The sequence below is a fragment of the Symphalangus syndactylus genome, chromosome 8 (genome assembly GCF_028878055.3).
Source record: "Symphalangus syndactylus isolate Jambi chromosome 8, NHGRI_mSymSyn1-v2.1_pri, whole genome shotgun sequence".
Lineage (NCBI taxonomy): Eukaryota > Metazoa > Chordata > Mammalia > Primates > Hylobatidae > Symphalangus > Symphalangus syndactylus.
Window position 1 is genome coordinate 109717899 of NC_072430.2, and position 22330 is coordinate 109740228.

At 36.8% G+C, this 22330-nt stretch overlaps 1 protein-coding gene across 4 annotated transcripts in view; it reads left to right on the forward strand.

Annotated features, from left to right (window-relative positions):
• Positions 1–22330, forward strand: part of PARD3B (par-3 family cell polarity regulator beta) — a 1082106-nt gene that overhangs the window by 691981 nt on the left and 367795 nt on the right. For all 4 annotated transcript variants that reach the window (XM_055290335.2, XM_055290338.2, XM_055290337.2 and 1 more), the window contains one exon: positions 3058–3102. In XM_055290335.2, coding sequence (XP_055146310.1) covers positions 3058–3102 — 45 coding nt within the window. The remainder of the gene's footprint in view (positions 1–3057; positions 3103–22330) is intronic.

Below are 22330 nucleotides of genomic sequence, written 5' to 3' on the forward strand. Positions count from 1 at the left end.
TCATCAAATACACCACCTTTACCACTCTCACAACTTCCATTTATCAAGTGTTTGCATTTATTGAGAATTATGTGTCTGGAACTGTGCAAAGTGCTTTTGTACATTTTTTTTCATTTAGTTCCAACTCTCTGTGTACTGTTTTTTCCCTCATTTCTCATATGGAGAAACTAAAGCTAAAAAGAACTTAGTGGCGGGGCGCAGTGGCTCATGCCTGTAATCCCAGCACTTTGGGAGGCCAAAGCAGGCGGATCACCTGAGATCAGGAGTTTGAGACCAGCCTGACCAACATGGAGAAACCCCATCTCTACTAAAAAATACAAAATTAGCAGGGCGTGGTGGCGCATACCTGTAATCCCAACTACTCAGGAGGCTGAGGCAGAAGAATTGGTTGAACTCGGGAAGTGGAGGTTGCGGTGAGACGAGATTGTGCCATTGCACTTTAGCCTGAGCGAAGCTCCGTCTCAAGAAAAGAGCTTAGTAACTTGCCTGGTAATGCTGGCATTCAACCCACATCTGTCTGATTACTAGCTATGATGTTAGTCTGTCTTTCTATTTTGTTTCTCATTAATGATGACAGTAGTTCATATTTATTAAGTACTTACTCTGTGGTCTTCTAAGTACCTTGCATATATCTGCACATGTAATCATCACCACAAACCTGTGGGGTAAGCAATATCCTCTTATGATGAGACTGAGACCACAGAAAGTTAAAATGATTTGCACAAAACTGTTGTTTCCAAACAAGGATTCCAATTCAGAAAGATTATTTCTCATCTGTAGAATGAGAATGGATATTTCAGCTTGAACCCATCGGAATCATCAATTTTAAAACATGTTAAACAAAATTATAGCTAACAGTAAGATTGGTCACCACAGAAAGATAACTATTAATAGCATATATTCAAATAAAGAGAGTAGTTTTCCAGCATATAGTTGGTTGCGTTGTCTTATATTCCAGGTTTCTCAGGTAATGACTCTTCGGTGACTCTTATCACAAGTATAATGGAGTGGTTAAGAGTGCCATATTTAAGTTCAGGCTTCTCCATTTATGTGGTGTATGTCAGTTTCTTTATCTGTGACATAAGGATAGTAATAACAATACTTTCCAGGTCGTTGTGAGAATTGAATGAATGTATAGATAAAAGTGCATAGCATAAAACCTGTGTATTACAAGTACTCAGAAAATATGAGTTGCTGTGGTTATTTTTAATCATTATCATTGTTTTCTAATGTTTTTCTACTTACAGTGTATATTGATTGTATGTAAGTGCTTTTTAGGCCTGAGAAAAACAGAATTTGGCTCACAACTGATGCCTTATAAATACTTACCTCCCAACTGGAAATAAAACAAAAAGTCTAACAATATTTTTAAGCAGTTGGGAACAGAATAATCACAGATATGTAGTGCTTTTATCTAGAAAATAAAGAAATAGCTTAGAAAAGGAGGGCCAGGTGGGAGTGGGAAGATTATGTATAGTAACTGGGTCAATTAAGACTGAATGTTGTGGGCAGAGAAAAAAAGGGACATGTTACTCTGAGATCAATCTAGTGTTAGGCGAAATGGAAGAGATTCCTCTTGTTAGCAAATTTCCCCTCGCCTTGCTTCAACCCTTGAGACGAGAGTTTTATGTACTAACATAGACAGTGGCACATGGTAATGAACAGCTTTTGTTGAACATTAAAGTGATGATCTATGCAGAGATGCTTAAGGATTAAGAACTTTGCATCTGTGTTCATGAAGGACATGGGTTAGCAGTTTTCATATCATGTATTTTTCTTATATTAGTTAGTATCAGGGTAACACTAGCCTCATAGAATGGCTTGGGAAATCCTCTCTCTTTCTAATACATTTTCTGTAGAATTGGTCTTATTTATTTCTTAAATGTTTGGTAGAATTTACCAATGAAGCCATCTGGGCCTAGAGTTTTGTTTGTGGAAAAGTTTTACTTATAAACACATTTTTTTTTCAAAAAATTACTATAGGGCTACCCGTATTATCTAATTCTTCCTATATGAGCTTCAGTAATTGCGTCTTTTAAAAACGAATCCATTTCATCTGAGCTCCATTAATCTAGAGTTAGTTTTTCCCCACTGTTGAGGCAAGACCCTTCTTCACATTCGAATGGATGCCCTTCAGTTATGAAGTTTTCCACTCTGGCTGTTGGAAATAGCACTATTCCCAGCCCTGTGTGAACTTCAGATGCTGTTCCTCTTCCAGTTTGGGATGGTTCTTTGCCAACTCTTGGGGTAATTTTCTTTCACACATCTGATCATCAGTATTCAACTAAATATATGAGGAGATTTTTCTGAAGATAGTATTGCTCTTTCCTCTCTGGTTCTCTGCTCTGCAACCTCTGTCTGCTTTGGCTTCCTGGGATGCCCAGCACCGTGCCCTCAAGCTGGGGCCATCACTGTTCTGCTTGGGTGTTGGCTTTCCCTCACGGCTGCCTGGAGGCTTTCTTCGGAGAATAAGCTGGGGCAATTGTAAAGTTCATGTCATTTGTTTTCCATCTCTTGGGATCACTGCATTTTGTTGCCTAATGTCTAATCTGTTGAATGCCATTGTTTCTTGTTTTGTCTAGTTTTTAAAATTGTTTCAGGGGGATTACAAATCTGTTCCCTTTTACTCTATTTTGACTAGATAACAGAAGTCTAATTCTTAAGTATTTAATATACACACAGACACACACACGTATTGCTATTATGCTGAAAGAATTTTATTATATTGTATACATCCCTAGGTCTGTGAATTTGGTTTCTCCTCTTGTAAACATGGAAGAAACAACCCAGTTAAAATAACTGAAAGTATTGAAAATTAAGAGAAAATGAAGTTATGTTCATAAAAGATCTAATAAACATATATTTATTCATAGCTGTCTTCAAGATATCTACCAATAAAAGTGAGGTACCCCAGGGTAGGCTGGGAGACAAAAATGTTTCTCAAATCTCTGCCAGTAAAAGATTTAACTTATTATGAATCTGTATTAATTTACTGTTTAAAAATTGTCTAATTTACAAGCCGGTCTGATCCTTGTCTCTTTTATTTCTTCTCCTCAGTGCCAGATGAAAGCAAGCTTCACTCATTGGCTGGACACAAATCGGGTAAGAAATTCCTTGTAACTGACTATATTCCCCTTCCTGGAAATCACTGGCTGTGTTTTAGTAGCAGTTGGAACCTGTTTCTATCCACTAGTCACTGAAAGGCTTTCTAATTAATACATGAGATGTCTCTGACTTCCACAAAGATGAATTATTGCTTGGCTGTGTGTATAGTGGCATAATGTATGCTGACTCAGAATGTTTGGGAGGAAAGAATAAAGATTTCCAAAAAAATATATAAAACCAAAAGTCTTAAATCTGTACTCTAGCTAAACACTTAAAAAAATTGCAAGAAAACCCAAGAAAGTTCAAGATTCTTTCTCATGATGACTTTCATATTTAAGTGGCAGGACAAAGAATTCCAGAACAAGAAAGATATGATCATTTTTTTCTCCTCAAAAAAGAACAGGATTTTTTTCTTTTTTTTTTCTGCCTGTCATCAAAATGGATTGTTCTAGGGATGTATACACTATTTTTATTTAGAGATAGGAATGAGCTCCCTAGATATTCTCTAGAAAGTCCACAAAAATGTCTAAGGATCTCTTAGGTCTTTATCATGTGTGAGTTACCTTCACTCCTAAAATCCAAGCTGTTTTTTTCATTGCCAAGTAGACTGCCTTCTATTCCTTTTTCCTTCCTCCATCATCATTTATTCACATTAGTTGAAAACATTTAAAGCTACTAAGCTAGCAAATAGTGGAGTAAGCCCTTTCCTCTAGGGGCACATTATTTTGGAGGAGAAAATGTCCATTTTGCTCATAGCATTGCCCCTCCAAACAACAGGATTATGATTTGCTGATATCCCTCCATTGGTGAAACAAAGAAGTCTTTCCCATCACCAAGTGTCTCCTGTGTTTGTGTGCCAATTATGTTTTCAGCAGTAAGTGGTCTTGATGCCTCATTACCTCCATCATGTTCCAGGGCAAGATTATGACTTTTTTCCTTTCTTCTTTCTCCAGATTCTCTTGTGATAACAGCAGGGAAGGGCTGGTTCACAACTCTTAGATTTTTTTTTCTTGCTTTTCCTAATAAAAAGCCTAAGAGGTTAGATCACTGTGAAAGAGATTTCTACAGGAGTGATAAATTGCCACATGCTGCTTGTTCCCAACATCCTCTTCCATTAAATTCTCTACTACTGGACATATTTTTAGGAGCTTCAGAAGGAAGTTCTCATGACCACGGAACCCCAAGGATAATCTATAATATCTTCATCTTAAATACATGCTACTGCTTATAGTTCTCTTATACATATTATAATACCCGAAGATAAAAAGCCTTTTCTTTGTGCTGGGATAGGCTTCAAGGCAAAAAGTCGAAGTCCTTTCCTGGAATGTTTATCAATTTGGTTTTTGAAAATGAGCAAATAATAAATTTTCTGGCTTTTTCCAGGAAATCAAATCTTATTCTAATCTTAATTTCCAAGCACACTACTATTAGGTGGCAATTAAAAGTTTGTCACTCTTTTTAGATGAGAGCTTTGTCATCTTTGTATATTGCCGTAACATTTTATGTAAATTTCAATGATCTGTCTTTGCATAGTGTGATATAAAAATATTAATAAATAATTATGCTAAGTGCAAAATTTGAAATAATAAACTTCCAAAAAAGTTTTAGTCAAAAATGGCAGAATTTTAAAGCCATCACACAGGTTCATTGCAAATTCCATACGACAACTTCACTTTAGCTGATAGAAATAGTTCCAGCAGTCTTTATGTCACATGAACCACACTGTTTCAATACCTCTGATGTTTTAAAGAATATTTCTGTTATTAATGTATTGTTATTCCAACATGCACTATTCTTATATTTTTAAGTACTATTATAATGTATCACTACTTCAAGTTTTTCATTGTGCATCTGTAGAAATGCTGAAAAATAACCAGACACTTGATAACTTTGGAGCAAAAGTGGCCTGCAATGAAGAGGGCTAAACAATCACCAAAAACCATATACTTTAGAGTCACATTAAATGAGAGCATCTTGTAAAACACTAGAAACGGTTCTGAGAAAGCACAGAGCAGCATTAGAGGAAAATACTCAAACAAGGTTCAAAATTTATATACCCTAAGAACATACCCTTCCCCATTTTTTGTTTTTTGTTTTTGTTTTTGAGACAGAATCTCTCTCTGTCACCCAGGCTGGAGTGCAATGCCATGATCACAGCTCACTGCAGCCTCAATTTCCCTGGCTCAGGTGATCCTTCCACTTCAGCCTCCTGGATAGCTGGGACTACATATGCGTGCCACCATGCCCAGCTAATTTTTATGTATTTATTTATTTTTGTAGAAATGGGATTTTGCCTTGTTGCCCAGGTTAGCGTCAAACTCTTCTGGGCTCAAGCAATCCACCTGCCTTAGCTTCCTAAAGTGCTGAGATTACAGGTATGAACCAGAGAGCCTAGCCAATCCCCCAATTTTTTACATTTCTTTCTTTTGGAAAATTAGTCTTGAATTATAATGATCCTCAGGAACTCATCCCTCACATAAAACATAACTCCCCTCTGTGCGTTGCATTTACGTGAAGGGATGTCTCATTGGGATTTGGTGGCGGTGGCAGCAGCAGCAGCAGAGGATTAAGGGTTCTCTCAATTCTAACAACCTCTTTCAGTTACAAAATCATTTTTTAAATTCATCTAAATTCACCTGTAGTCTCAGTCGGCTACAGGTCATCTGTGACCACTAAGCAAGTTACCAGGTTGTATTTTAACTTATAAATCTCTACTTGTCTCACCATTCTTAAAAGGAATCAGTTAACTTCTTTTTGTTGCGATATTGTCCCCTTTCCCAAATTCTTTCTTCAGAATATTTAGGTTAAAATATGATTTTTTTTTTTTTTTTGAGACGGATTCTCCCTCTGTCGCCCAGGCTGGAGTGTAGTGGCACGATCTCTGCTCACTGCAACCTCTGCCTCCCAGATTCAAGCAATTCTCCTGCCTCAGCCTCCTGAGTAGCTGGGATTACAGGCACGTGCGTGGCGCCCAGCTAATTTTTTTTGTTGTTGTTGTATTTTTTTTATGCTAAGAATCTCTCGCTCTTTCTCTTTAACTATAGAAATGTGAGCAGCTTTTATACTATCCAAGACCGACAGGAAGTTAAACAAATTAAATTGTATATACTGACCTAAATCTATCATCCAGCCTCTTATTCAAGATGACATTCAACATTTTAATAAATTCATCTGAGTTAAAATTTCTTGAGTCAGCTACGTAGTCTGCAAAGAGCTATTTCGTGCCAAGTTCCATCTGTTGGTCTGGCTTGGGTACCTCCCAAATTTGTGACAATATTTTTGGTACCCTTTTCTTGGCTTAATTTTTAAATGGTGGATCCTTCAGAGCTCAGATCCAATCAAAGGCCCAGGTAAAATAAATCTTTCTAATATTTTTGACCCAAAAATGTAGTGTTCCCCTCACGCCTTCTGGAATTAATCCAGTATTCTTGAGATTTCTCTAAGAACCTATTTCAGGGGCTTCCCCAAAAGGGCATTGTATCTCCTTACCTTGGCAAGAAAGATAGCAGGATGATTCTCCTGTTTCTGAGTTGGTAGAATCCTCCTCCAAATATGAGAGATATTTAAGTCTATGGTATGGTAAGACCTGCCCAGAGAAGTTAGAAATAAAATACCCTTTGGCTCCTTGAAGAAAAATCACAAGTTTCATAGAGCCTTGAAAAACCAAAAACGTCTTTAACCTCTTTCCTTGTTTCACTAATTGAACTCTGACAAAATTCAAATTCTAGCAATGCCTGGAGAAAAAAACAAAAACAGAAAAATGTATTTTTTTAACAATAAAACCATTTTTAAATGATTTAAATATTCTGAGGGAACATTAGGATCCAGAGAAAATGACATCAAATTTAGCACAGCATTTTTTTATTGTTATGCTTTAATTTTGGTTATACTCAGGGTCTTAAAGTGTGTCTGAGAAGGAATTCTTTCTTATTTTCTTTCTGTCTACTAAAATGACACCTCAACCAATAGTTTAATGCTCCTTTACGTTCAGACAGAAAGGGCTTATAAATTTTACTTTTTTAAGTGTCTTCTTTTTTATTTTTTTTTTGTTTTGATTTACTGCTTGGAACTGTTTTAATATGTATTGACTGTCTGCAGAGATCTTTGCTGACCCAGCTCTTTAAGATGATGCAGTACTGAAGAAAGCCGATGAGTTCTTCTTTATGAGCTCTGACATATTAATTAGCAAAATGGACTAAAAAGCTTGGCTATTTCTGTCTTAATTTCTTATATTCTCAAACACCTGTCCATATAGCTGTAAAACAGGCAAGTCTGTGAAAGTAATGGTTGGCAGCAAGTCCAGACCTTTTCTGAGACAACTTTATCAATTAATGATCAAGTACACGTTAACAATCTAGGGAGCTATTTCTATGTGAGGCCACTAAGTATGTTTGGTATCCTAACACAGTTTGATGAAAAAACTGAAGCTCAGGCAATTTAAATACTTGATCTCATCTGGGCGTGGTGGCTCACGCCTGTAATCCTAGCACTTTGGGAGGCCAAGGCAGGCGGATCAGTTGAGGTCAGGAGTTTGAGACCAGCCTGGACAACATAGTGAAACCCCGTCTCTACTAAAAATACAAAAATTAGCTGGGCATGGTGGCCCATGCCTGTAATCCCAGCTACTTGGGAGCCTGAGGCAAGAGAATCGCTTGAACCCACAAGATGGAGGTTGCAGTGAGCCAAGATCACACCACTGTGCCCCAGCCTGGACAACAGAGCCAGACTCCATCTCTAAAAAATAAAAAAATAAAAATCTTGACCTCTCAGCTGGTAACTAGTTTGGGGTAAGGATATGAACCCCAGTGTTGTATGGTGGAGCTTATGCTTTGGGGCAATTTATATTTCACTAGCATGCGCCTTATGCTCACATTCCAAAGACAGAGAATGCAGGAGTAAGACACAGCCCCTACATGACACACACATATCAAGATATCTGATACATCTTTACTTGCATTGTGTAACCTCAGCCAACTGAACTAGGAACACAATAGCTATAATTTCTCTACGAAACTACTGTAGTTCCTTGAGTATGAGAGGGACATCTAATCTGATCATTCTTGCTTTTGTTTCCTTACATGTATGTGTGCATGTGTACATGTATAGAAGTGTGTGGGCCAAGTTGAGAGAAGATGTGCATGTGATGTGTATAAATTATAGCAAAGGCACACACGCAGGTGATCTGTATCCTTATAACAAGGCCAAGAGTTTAGTATGCAAGTTACTACTTCAGCAGGCCTTACGTTTTGTTCTAAATGCAATGTGTATAAACCTCAAATCTAGAGTGTTCAAATGTGACCTAAGAAATTTCTAGATCCTTGCAAAAGAACAGAGCTTTTAAAACCATAGGGCGATCAGATAGTCACTTTAATTCAAGAGCAATGAGTTATTAAATGACATTTCATAAATTGTGTTGAGTCTTATTATTCCAGACTTTTATAGAATATTAAAATTTGAATGTGCATTTACATTTTGGAACACCAGTTATGGCCATTTAAAAAATATTTGTATCTTCTAATTGGATTGCAAATTTTCATGAATTTTTATGGTTATTATTGATGAGGAGCTAAAATTTTCAAGTTAGTGGTTAGTGTACTTGAACTCTTCTCTTTCCTCATTGACTCATTAAGGTATCACAGCATGGTTCTCTATTTGGACAAACATCTTTATTGGATGCTTTCTAAGCTTTTGTCATTTGTTATGTTGGGTAAATATAGCTTTAGACACAAGAAATATATACATTTCTCACATGCTGCAGCCTTGGTTTATATTTCCATAGGATTCAGGAAGTTGTCATAAAGAACTTAGCAATATGTCTAGCATCCTTCCTATACAAAGTTGATTGTGAAGCAACTCTAACATTTCCACATTTGCAAAAAAAATTACTGAATAATGTGGTCTCTAAAATTCAATGAATTAAACTGAATTAGAAACAAATATATCAGTCTTTTTCATAAAATTCTTTACTCCTCAAATATGCAGCAGGTTTCTGCATCTCTAAAATTCGTGAGTAAATAAAGAGACAACATATGTTTCCAAATCAAATTTCAAAATAAATTATTTTAGTCCCACTGATGTTTATTAAATGCCCACTCTACACAGATATTGTGTTAAGTGCTAGAGATACATAGTAAAATAAGACATGTTCTCAGCCTTGTAAAGTGTTTATAATATGGTAGAGGAGAAAAAATACAAATGCCTAATTCAGTATTTGTTTTATACCTTTATGCTAAAGAGTTCAATGCAAAAACCTCACAGAGGAAATATTGCTTAATTCCATTTGGAACTGGGGATGGCTGTCACATTTCAGAAAGGATATGCTTGCATAGCAGGATCTGAAAGCAAAATAGAAATTGGCAATATAGAAAAGGTCAATGAGCCAACACATGTCAGGCTTCTGGAAAGTTCTGAGAACATGAAACATCATGGTATATTTAAGAAATTTTAAGCAGTTCAGTGTGGCAGCAGTACAAAGAGAAAGTGACAAGATACCAAGTTAAGCCAAGTAGGCAGAGATTAGACCATACAGACTCGCACCAAATGAAAAAGTGCCATTTTATCCTATAGGCTCAGATAATCTAAACAGATTAAATAAAAGAGGTCACTTTTATATTCTAGTAATATCAATCTTTTGGTTGTAGGAACCTGAAGGGACCTCCCCCCTCCAAAAAAAAAAAGGAGAGAGAGACTAATAGTCCATATAAGAGATGATGTTGGCATAAGTGTCAGTGATTAGCAATGGAAGGGGAAAGAAAAGTAAGAAATATTTAGGCAAGAAAGCTTTGAGTATTTTTTTTTTAAGTTAAACTTAATGGGTAAGTAAAAAAGGGTATCCAACTTGATTTTCATTGTACTTGTCAGCTGTTGCTACAACTATGCTGCATAATAAAACCAACAGTAAACATTTATTTCTTGATCACATAACTCCAGGTATACTGGAATTTGCTGATATCTCCAGTGTTTGGGTTTAGCTCCAACTTACAGGTTAGGACCAGCTTTTCTGCAGGTGTTGACCAGCAATTTCCTGCGGCATTTACTTCTTGATAACAAGAGTGAGAAGATAGAGACAGGGTAGATAGACACTTAAGAGTGAAGTGTATTAACACAAAGGCTCTGGCTGCCCCCCCTACAAAGGAGGCCACAGAGCCGATGGAACTGATGGAGGAAATGCTGGGACTGTGGGTCAGTGCTTACACCCCTATGGCCATACGTTTTGTCTTCTTGGCCTTGGCTGGGCTGGTGGATGGGAAGCCAATATGGATCACCTTGTGGATGGATGCGAAGAGACCAAACTTGGAGGGCACTGGAAGTACCTGGGGAAGCAGGAGAGACTCACACTACTGTCATGGCCCCACAGCCTGGACCCTCCCCTGCCTCCTCTGCCTCTTCATAGCCCAGCAGAAAGAGAGAGGGAAGCCTCCTTGGGGTTCCATTACCCACACTGCAAGGTGAAAATCTTTCAGATGGTTAGATGATGAAGGTAGTAGAGGGCAAGGATGATTGGGAGTAGAAGGAAGAGTGACAGGCTAGCATGAGCTGTGCAAGAGCAAGATTCCATATAAGCAAAGTGCAGAAAGTGAGAAAAAAGGACCAAGTTGGATCTCCTCCTAACCCTGACCTGCATGATATGGGTGTGAGAAGCTTCAATTGAGAAAGCTGCTGAGAAAGTAGAATTCGTAGTGGAGAACTGCATTTCAATTAAGAAAAAAAAAAAAAAACAAAAAACACAGAGGTGGTTTGAAAGAAGAGGTTGGGTTGAAAATGAACAGTATTTTGTCCACCATGGAAGGATAGTTGGACTCAAGAAGTCAAGGTGGAAGAGTCTAGGATAGAGGGGAGAAGTAGGACAGCAAGTCACGTTGGAAGACACACAGAGTGGTATCATTAGTTGTAGAGAAATTAAACAAACAAAAAAAAAGCTGAGATGCTCTGATTCCAGTGACCAAGGGAGATTATAAGCTACCTACTTGCAAGACCCTTCATTTTAAACATCTTTGGAAAATCTAGTCTGCCAGTGTTCACTGAATGGCTGTCTAGCCATTCTAGCAATGTTTTAAATCTTAAGTTTTTTCAGCTAAATCGTGGCCGACACATAATATTGGAAGTACACATTAAAAACTCAACATGGAAAATCTGAAGGTGAGCTTTTACATAATGGACCTCCCAGTCTATGTTGAATAATGTATGCCAAGCTGAAATTTTATTTGTAAAATCTAATAAAGTTATAATATTGCCAACTAATGTTGAGAAATATTTTAGGATGTATTGGTTTTCATAATATTGCTGTTACTTCATGTAAGGTGAAGGGTGTGTAGGTGTATGAGTTTTAAACATGAATTCAATACTGTTTATTGGAGGTAAGAGGAAGCCTTAAAAGACATATATTTCAAGAAGAGTATTGCCTCCTTACGAAGCACTCTTTTGTTCCTACATTGAGCCTCCAGTAATGTGATGAATTTCAGTATTATTAACCAGTTATACGAACGCCTCCATCACCTTGTCATGACCTGCCCTTCCAGCCTTGTCTTTTGCCACCATCACCCTCCATCTACAGGTTCCCAACTCCCAGCTAGTCACAGTTACTCTCTGACCATATTTTGCCCTTTTATGCCTTGGAGCCCCAGTTAAACTCTTGAAGATGCACCTCCCAGGGAAACCTTCCCCTGCTTTCTCAGGCAGGCTCTCTCTTGGTGCCCAGGATTGTTTAACTTCAAGTGTCTCTAGGTTCTGTTCTTTCACACTTTCTTGCCTCAACTCACACTTCTGCTCCAGAGCCAGTCAGTTCCTGTAAGAGATAGGGAGAAAAACAGTTTTTTCCTATTCTCACACATACAACACAGAATACTAAGCACAGGACAGAATGCTTCAATTCTGGTCACCAAAATATGTATGGTTTTTCCCCACACATACTGACCAGTTCTCCAGTGGACAGCAACTCGGTGTCCTATAATTCAATTCAATTCTGACACTATCTACCTGGCGATAGAGTCAGATCCCACAGATTAAGCTCTTAGTTCCACAAGCCTGTCCCATTCAGACGCCAGTCCCACGTCCTAAGTTGTGACTTGAGCCTCTGACCAACCAGCTGTAATTCACAGTTCCCATGACTCTCCTCAGGTTCAATTAATATTCTAGAGTAGCTCACAGCACTCAGGCAAATGACTTACTTAGGCTTACTCATTTATTATAAAGAACATTGCAAAGGATACAAATGAAGGGCTGAATGGAAGAGATGAATAGAGCAAGGTTGTGGGAAGGTTCTAGGAGCTTCCATGTACTCTCTCCAGGCATCTCCATGTGTTCAGCAATCTAGGAGCTTTCTAAACCCTGTCCTCTTGGGCTATGATGGGGGCTTCCTTAAGTAGGTAGGATTGATTACATTATTGGGCATTGGTTAGCAACTCAACTTTCAGCCCTTTTTCTCTCTCTCGGGCTTAGAGGGTGGGACTGAAAGTTCCAACCCTCTAGTCACTTGGTTGATTCCCTTGGCAGGCAGCCCCAAATCCTGAGGCTATTCAAGAGCTCTTGTTCATCAGTCATCTTATTAACATTCAAAGATACATCACTTTGGAGATCCCAAGCGTTTTAGGAGCTGAGTGTCAGGAAATGAGAGGAAAACCAAATATATATTTTATATTACATATCACAGCCTCAAAGATCCCTCTCAGGCTGTTTTTTTTTTAAATCTCATTTGATCAGTAGTCATGGCTCCCTTATATTATTAATATTCCCCAAATACAGCTTTTTTTCATATAGGAAGGAAAACTCTGTTATCTATTGCATAGAGGGGGGCAACCAATGATAAACTCATTTAGTAAGCTAGTATTTATTGAACATATACCATATACCAGGCTCTTTGCCAGCTACTACAAATACAAAGTGATATAGAATATGGATTCTGCCCCAAGGTTCTCACAGTTTAGTAGCAACAATAGGAAGGCAAACAGTGACAATACCATGTGCTTATGTATAAATGCAAATGCATAGAAAAAGTAACAATGGTTATCTTTATTGAAGAGGAAGATTATGGTTGGGGGTCAAAGGGACCTTCTGCTTTATCTGTAGTATTTGAGTTTTACATTCAGACTATATTTAATGTACTATTTAGGTAACATAATTTATGGATTAAAAAATAACATTTTTAAACATAAACCATCACATACAAAATCTAGCTATAGAAATACTGTACAAATGGAAGGATCTAGCATGGGTACTGGCAAAGATTATGGGCAGAAGAACCACAGGAAAAGGGAGTTTCTAGTTTCTGGGAAGGAGATGAAAGGCTGAATCCCTGAGTCATACTGGAAACCTATTTGGGAACCTATTTGCAGCACAGAAGTATTTTGGAAGAAAAGAGAATAGAGAAAGGCTTAACCATGAGACTTGTCATTTATGGGTTGCTGGAAAAGAAAAAAGCCATAAGGAGAAACGTAATTAGGGAATATTAAACCCCCTTGTCAATTTTTGGTATCCTAGAGGGCAAAAACTTAGTCCTAGTAATTTATTTAATAAGGTACCCATGCAGTGCCATGTACAAAAAGTCCTTTTTTAGAGGCCCATGATGTCCAACTGTATCCAATAAAAACAGACTTATAATTAGGGGGTTAATGAAGAATGTGTGAAATGAAAGAGAAATCTTAAAGGAACCTAGATTACTTCTCCTTGCTAAAATAAGCAATGCAAAATCATTCCCACTCTACTGATAATTAGAAACCACATACCCCTACAAAACAGCTTACAAATTCCACCCCATCAAAAGAGAACAAAGCCATTCAAAGTTACCTTTTAACGAAAACACTTTTATTAACCAATCAGTTTTTTTTTTAAACCAAGCAAACCAAACCACAACTGCAAAAGAAAAAAAAAGAGTTTGGTTTTAGTTTTGTAAAATATCATGGCATGCCCTCAGTGAGCTGGGAGAGATATTTAGAAATACTGGCATCAAACTGGTGACAGAGACATTTTACTGCTGCACTAACAGGCCTCACAGAAAATACTACTGTAGGTTGATTTAGTAGTCTGGTGGCCCGTACCCTATTTTAAATGGTTTGTATGGGCAAACACTCTTTACTTTGAAAAATTATATATTTAAATTAATGTACATTAGTAAAAGACTGATTTTTCGCTTACAGCACTGCTACATGTTTTTTGCAAATAAAATTTTTGTGCAAAAACTGTGAGTTTAAGAAAAAATAATATAAAATGCTATATGAAAATGGCAGAATATTATAAAATGGTAACACTAATTGTTGAGGTTTGAAAAACACTGATTAATTCTGTAAGCTTCTATCAGCATTTCCATAGTTTCTATCATGCTTCTTTACAAAGTTCAAGGAATCTTAGTTTGAGCAAAGGGTCTCTACCCAGACCTTCAGGATACATACCAATGACCTATACCCTGGGTGCCTTTTCCTGTCCGTAGTCAAACGCCTTCATTTCTGGTTGAACACTGGCTTCTTCAGTGCAAGAAATGTGCAAAGCTTCACCTTTTACTTACTATAAACTTCTCTCAATCAAGTCTTACTTGAGTTATATTTTCAAATATAGTCCCCCAACAGGCCATTTCATTGGAGAGAGAAACGTAACAGATGCAATGGTATACTTCCATGTGGGCCTGGAAAGCCTTACCAGATGCAGTCAGCTTTGACTTTTTCCTTTCTTAAGCCCTGACATTTACCAGCAAGAAATCAGGTTGATCCCATGAGAATACATCCCAAAGCCTCACTTCCCACCCTTTCCCGAGCCACCATCACCTGGAGAGCTTCAGTGAGGAAAACTCTCCTCAGGCCTTTGCACATGCATTCCATCTGCCCAGAGTGATCTTCCACTCTATATGGCTGATTCACTCTGATTCAATTCTCAGGTCAAACGTTCTTTCTTCAAAGACAATTTCTGTGACCACCCTATCTAAAATAGTCACCCAACAAGAAGCCAGTTTCCCTCACCTTACTATTTACCTCCTTATAGAGCTCATCACAGTCTGTAGTAAATGTATGTGCATTTATTGATACATGTAACCTACTGTCTGTTTCCCCTACCTCCAGAAGTGAGCTTCATGAAGGCAGAGACTTTGTATCCCCAGTTCCAAGAGCAGTGTGTGGCACACGGCAGGCATCCTTTACGCAGTACTTGCTAAATCTTTTTTCTTGATACATCTTTTTGCATATTTTTGCTCTCAAACTTTGTGTCCTTAAGCTTTATGTGTATGTCTTATCCTAATAAATAGCTGGATTTTATTTTGACGTTCAATGTGACAACCTGAATTGTAACTGGGGTTTAACACATTTACATTTATTGCAATTACTAGCATATTTAGATTTATGTTTTATTTTCAGTTTTAAATTTGAACCAGTTTTTAATGACCTTTTTTCCCTCTCTTGTCATTTTGGGCTGAATTGCTTCTTAATCCCATTTTTTTTCTGATAGTGATTTGAAAATTATACACTACATTTTTGGCATGCATACCTAACAAAATCTAAAATTAGTCTGTATCTAATCCTTCTCCCAAACAATATAAGGAACTGAGAACCCTTTAGCTTTCCTTACCTGCTTCCAATTTTTATATGGTTTCCATTTTGTTTTCTTTCTTCTTTTTTTGGTCCCACAAATTATATATTAATTTCAATGTTTTATGCATTCGATATTTGTTCAGACTTCTCCGAGTATTTACCAATTTCTTAACTCGCCATTCTTCTTTGAATCTCTGACCTTCCCCGTTAGGTCTTTTTCCTTCTTCTGAAGTATGCCTTCCAGACATTCTTTAATGCCAGTCTAATGATGACACTGTTTGGTTTATTAGAACATGTATTTCCCTTGGCAACTAGTTTTTGTTGGATATATAAAGTTAGACTCATAGCACATTGAAGATCTTCTATTGTCTTATGGCTTCTGCTCTGAAAAGTCAGCCATCAGTCTAATTGGCTTCTCTTTACCTTTGATAAGTCTTTTACCTCTGGTTACTTTTAAATTCTCTTTGTCCTTGACGTTCACTTTCACTACAGTCTAGGTTTTGGTGTAGATTTCTTTATATTATCCTTCTTGGTATATGGTATGACTCCCATGGCTTTATATTAATGTTTTTTGTCACTTCTGAGATATTATGGCTGTTACCATGCCTCTTGCTCATTCTGTCTCCTCTTAGTGGAATTCTTACTATTTAGTAAAATGATTTTTAGGCCATACTCTCTCAACTATATGTGTTAAATCCTTTTTGATATTTTTCTGTCTTCTTGACTCGCAACTCCATTCTGAGTACAAGTCGAGTATCTCTTATCTAAAATGCTGGAGACCAGAAATGCTTTGGATTTCAAATTTTTCTGGATTTTGGAATATTTGCATATACATAATGAGATATTTTGGGGATGGGACCCAAGTCTAGACATAAAATTCATTTACATTTCATATACATGTTGTACATATAGGCTGAAGATAATTTTATATAATATTTTTACTAATTTGTGCATAAAACAAAGTTGGTGTACACTGAACCATTAGAAAGCAAAGATGTCACTATCTCAGCCACCTATGTGGTCAATCTGTGGTTGTTTGGCATCACCATCATTCCCAACTCTGAATTTATGTGCTACCATTAGGCAATCATTTTTTATACTTACACACATGAGTAGTTAATGACAAAAAATAGGAATACCATTAATACAGTAAAAAATAATGTGTTCAGGTAAAAAAGCAGTGCAGTGGCATCACCAGAGTACCTATGTCAGCTGCTCAACAACAGCAACAACAAACAATGGCATGTGAGGTCACTTGTGGAACTTTCCACTTACAGCATCATGTCAGCGCTCAAAAAGTTCTGGATTTAGGAGTATTTCAGATTTTGGATTGTTGGAATAGGGATGTACAACCTGGACTAATTTCTCCAGACCCATCTTTTAGCTCCAATTTAGTGTCTAAATCTCACATCTCTGCTGACTCTCATTCATGGTGACTTTTTATGAGTTTGGTAGTTTCCATTTGGGAGGTCATATTTGGTTGGCTTTAATGTATGAGAATCTTGGGGAGCCTGATTTGCATGTGCTTTTCTTCAGAGAGGATTTAGATTTGCTTCTTCTGGAGTACTGGCAGGACACTGCTAACCTGGGATCACTTTCATATAATTTCCTGGCTGACAGTTCAATTGATTGGGAGAAAATAAACTTGATTTAATACTTACTCTAAGAGGTCAGTATTATGGTTGCAAGTTCTCAAAGGAATATGGTGATTTTTTTTATTGTTGTTTTACCTATCTAGAGCCAGAGATGAGACAGATTTTCTTAGACTGGCTTTGCTTAAGGAAATGTATCAGGGGATGAGGCTTTTCAGCCCAGTCTTCTACTAAGGTTGTAGGCTCCTTGAGGGTCACTGCTTTAACTCTCCTGCTTTTGACTTTGACTCCCAGATCCTCCAAGATACCACCATTGTGTCCCTTCCCAAGCTGCAGGTTCCTAGGTTCAGCATTTACCTAAAAGGCAATCTCAAATTGCAAGTTTGCTTGCCTACCATCACTCACTGTTGGTTTTTCACTTGTTTTTTGTTTGTTGAAGGGCTTTCCTTAAGGATTTCCCTTAATTTCCTATGAACAAATCAACCCATTTAAATGTACATTTTTAATCTATCCAAGATCTATTTGTGGCATGTGAGGTCACATGCAGAATTTTATTCATATTTTGAGAATTGATATATTATTGGAAGCAGAAGTCTAGAGTCTAATAATTGTTTGTTAAATGAATGAATGAATGATTATTCTTTGTAAAAGACTGAATTCAAATAAACCATTGGGTTTAATGCAGATTTAACTCTCCTACTTTTGACTTTGACTCCCACATCCTCCAAGATACCACCATTGTGTCTTTGCAGAATGAGTGAATGAATGAACGAATGATTATTCTTTATAAAGGACTGAATTCAAATAAACCATTGTGTTTAATGCAGATTAGAGCACACATGAAGCCAGACATGGTTTTATTTCACTGGATCTCTTTTGACAAGGCAATCCAATTAAAATGCTCCTTAGAAATATATGGAAAGCCATATGACATAAGAATAAAGTGGGAAATGATGGTCATAATATGCTGAGAAAGTCTGAAATGGAAAATTCATTTCAATAAGAAACCACATAATAAAAAGTTCTCGTTATATTTGTAGTTACAAGCTATGGTTTATTACTCTGTCTAGAGATTCTTGTAATGATTCATTGTTATAGGAAGAAATAAAATAGGGTTCACAAAGGAGCTTTTATCAGATTATAATGTGCCCTATCATAAAGTGGGGAAAAAGAGGCTTATCTGGCTATTTGTAGTCCTTGCCCATGTGGCCATGGATCAGACACTAATTAGAATTCTTTTTGAACCCCTGGAATGCTCTTCAGAGTGAATTCCGTGTCATGACCACACTTGAAGAGTAGTGCATGAGAAGGCTGTTTGATAAGTCCTTTAGGTACTAAAACAAATCAAAACCAGTCCTATTTATTCTAACAAAAGCCTGTCTCCTCATATGTTCTCTGCTTTGCACCAAATGATTTTTGGCTTTTCATCTTTCTAAAGTCTAGATATCCTGATACTTTTGTGGAATTTTTGTGTAACTTACCAGTCATGTAAGACTGTTACCATAGAGTAAGTGATGAGTTTGGCAAAGAGAAAGGATTGAGAATTTGGATCAAGACAGCCCATAGTCATATTGCTGAAGAGCTACCTTTCCTATTGGAGTTTACAAGGGTTAAGGAAACCCCACTATTTCTCTAGGATACTACCTTGGTCAACTTTAGTAAAACAGATGATGTACTAGTTGTGTACTGTGGCTGAAGGTATCAGTAGGCTTTTATTTTTCTCCTTTGTTTCTATAAATTAAAATTTCTGGGCATGGCATCCAGAACTGGCTTTGCACACACAATACCCTTGGCTCCAAGGAGGTCATGGATTTGGATCATCTCCCAGATTATACATCTGCCCCTCTAGCTTGCATTTCAGAGCATATGGCTGTGGCAGAGGGGGCAGATTACAAATCACCTCTGTGTTGTTTCAAAAGCATAAGAAAGGGGAAGCACCTTTTCCTACGACCATAAAGTTGTTACTTGAATGTTAAAAGACAATGATTTTCTTGTGAATTGTCTTCAGTGAGTTAAGATGCATTCAGTGCATTGCAGTCATAGAAGTCACACTAAGCACTATGTAGGGGAATACATGACATGAAAAGTTCTGACCTCTGTTTTTGGGAACTTACATGTCAGCTGAAGTGGCTACAGCAACACCTGCAAAGAGGGACAACTCAGAGGGTCCATTTATTGCTTTACATTTTATTCTCAGGTGCTGACAAATAATTTTTCTTAAAAATTATATTTCTGGATGTGAGTACATATTGGAGCAATCAATTCATTTCAGAGTATATCAGCCATCAGGGCTTCTTCTGAAATTGCAGGCATTGAAAATTGTGGAACTAGGCATAGAATTCTATCAAAAGACAATACAGAGCTGGATTGAAAGCCCAAGGTACTGCCATGGGGGTGATTTATGAATCTGGAGAAATACCAAGAGTAAGAAGAGATGAAGGAAAAGAGGTGGATATTAGAGAAGATATGTTATTCCCTTTTCTAAGCTCATCTGTGTTCTGAATCTGTACCCAACTATTTCTTTCAGTGCCTTGTTCAATTAGTTAATGGTTCTTTCTCTTCTGTCTTCAGATTTTTGTTCTTCATTGGCTCCTTCCTTTAATCCAAGGAGGAATAATCAAAGTGACAAAGGTGGTGGGGCAAAAACAGTGGGAGTATATGGAAGTAGCAAGGAATATAAGAGGAGGTCCAACCAAAAGCAGTGGATAACAGTCAGTGCAAACAGGAACTATGTCCTGAAAGTCCTTGCTAAGGAGTTTCCCTTTATCATTTAAATAGCAAACAGAATGAACATTTTAAAGTAAAATTATGTCATTTCACTTCTTATAAACCTTCAGTATGGAACAATTATATGTCCACATGCAAAAAGAAAAGAAAAAATTACCTCCATCTATACCTTACACCATACAAGAAGCTAATCTGACATGGCTCACAGATCTTAAATGTGAGCACTAAAACTATAAAACTTCTAGAAAACAAATGGGAGCAATTTTAGTTACAATGGGTTAAGCAGAACTTTTTAGAGCACTAAAACCAGGAAGTACAAAAAAATCAACAAATTAGATCTTTTGAAAATTAAAAATGTTTACTCTTCAAAAGATACTCTTGAGAAAATGAAAAGACAAGTCACAGACTAAAAATATTTGAAAGACACATATCCAACAAAGGATCTGTATACAGAATATATAAAAGTTCTGAACCCAAGGAATTGCCAATATTTAAGGATAAGCAAAGGCACAAGTAGACTATTTACTAGGTTATTTTAGACAAAGAGTAAGGAGAAGTGGAAGAAGATTGTCAGAGGGAATAGGACACAAATGATAAATGTATTATAAAACATGTGGCAGAGACAGGTGGATAGGACTTGACACTTTTTTATATTTGGAAACAAGAGACAGAAAGGACCCAAAGCTGACCTGAGACTTTTAGGCTAGAAGATCAGAAGAAAGGCAGTGCCTTTAATAGAAAGAATCATGAAGAAGGATCAAGTTATGAGAATGAAAATATGAGTCTGGAGCTCCAGAGAGATCAATCAAGGTTAGCGATACAGATTTAGAAGTCATCTGCATTAGAGGTGGTAGCTGAATATTGAATTTGTCCACGAGATTGCACAGATTAAATTAAGTAATAATTCTGTGATGGGGGTAACAGCCATTAGTTTTTTGGTTAACTAAAAGCCTAAGATGAAGGCAAAGGCAGTTACTAGAGTTAATGATCAGTCTCACTTTTGCTATTATCATGCTCAGTGGTTTGAAACAACTAGAATTTTTCTCTGAAAATTAGCAGCTGCATGGAAATGCAAAGTTTCTAGCAGTTACAAATTGGATGCTAAGTTAAATTGACTTATATATTTATATTTACAGAGGATCTTAAACACAAAAATGAGATCTTTGTTCAAGTTTTTAAATATTAGTGAGACATGAGAACATAGAAGTCATACAGTGAAATTTGCACTGATTTTGTGAACATAATCTTATGATTTCTTTTAAAATGCAATTATATGCTTTCTTTAAATCATATTAGTTGTCTGGTTTGATCAACTGACAAAAGTCAGCTTATCCACATTTTTCCACTTAGTAAAAATAAATTTTGAATAAATGATGATATGGTCTTCCTAAAGTGATTAGTAATACAAATATAGTGTTTTCTCTTTTTGTTGTTTTCATCTTCAGAGATTAGTAAAAAATATTTCTTATTATTTGAAAATACTTTTTTTTACACACATATACATAAATTACAGGTTTGCAAAAAGTGACTTCATTTTATCTATTGTAAACTGGTGATTCCTGTTACATATGTGATCATAAATCTTAGTTTGCCTACTTCTTGCTTGTGTTTGCTGGCATTAATGCTGAAGTTTTGACAAAAATTACTTTAACCTTTGCTTTCCTCAGAACAACCAGGGAAAAATATCAACAGTGAAACCGGATAGAGGTAGCACCAATAGCTTACTTCAAATAAATTAATACTTCATTTTTTAGGCAAGAACGGTAATTGGTTCTGTACTATTAGCCTCAGTGGTGTGAACATAGAGTTTCATCACATTATTGTGTGTAAGATATATTTACAAGAGACTTAGACAAAGCAAGGACTTCCAAGAGTAAGCACAAAATGTCTATACACACATGAGCCTTCAGGGAAGATTGGGGTGATACATGGAATCGATGCACTTTCAAGTTGGCAGATCTGATCATCAGTCTCTAAATGTTAGTAACCGTTTGGGTTACTTACTTTTGAAATTAATGTGAAGGGCTCTGTAGCTTCTTTCTCTTCCTTGGGTTTTGATGTGCTGATGTAATTTGGACATTGCTTTTCTACCTACAAATGGGATGATTTCTGATATGTGTAGGTTAGGGTGAAATCTCAGGTGCTTTTTGATTTTCTACTTTCAGAGAAAAAGTAGAAATTGCTGCTGATATACCAAGACTTCACCGAAGAGATGTTCAATGTAATATAATTATTTTGATGTCACTTTTCATTGTTTTATTCACAAAAAGGAAAAACAATATTTTATAGGAAAACATTAGTAACGAGAGATATCTTAATTTTTAAATTAATATTCAGTGCTCTTTTTAACACGATATTTATTAGGTGCAAGTTACATGCTATCGTAGTAAAGTTAAA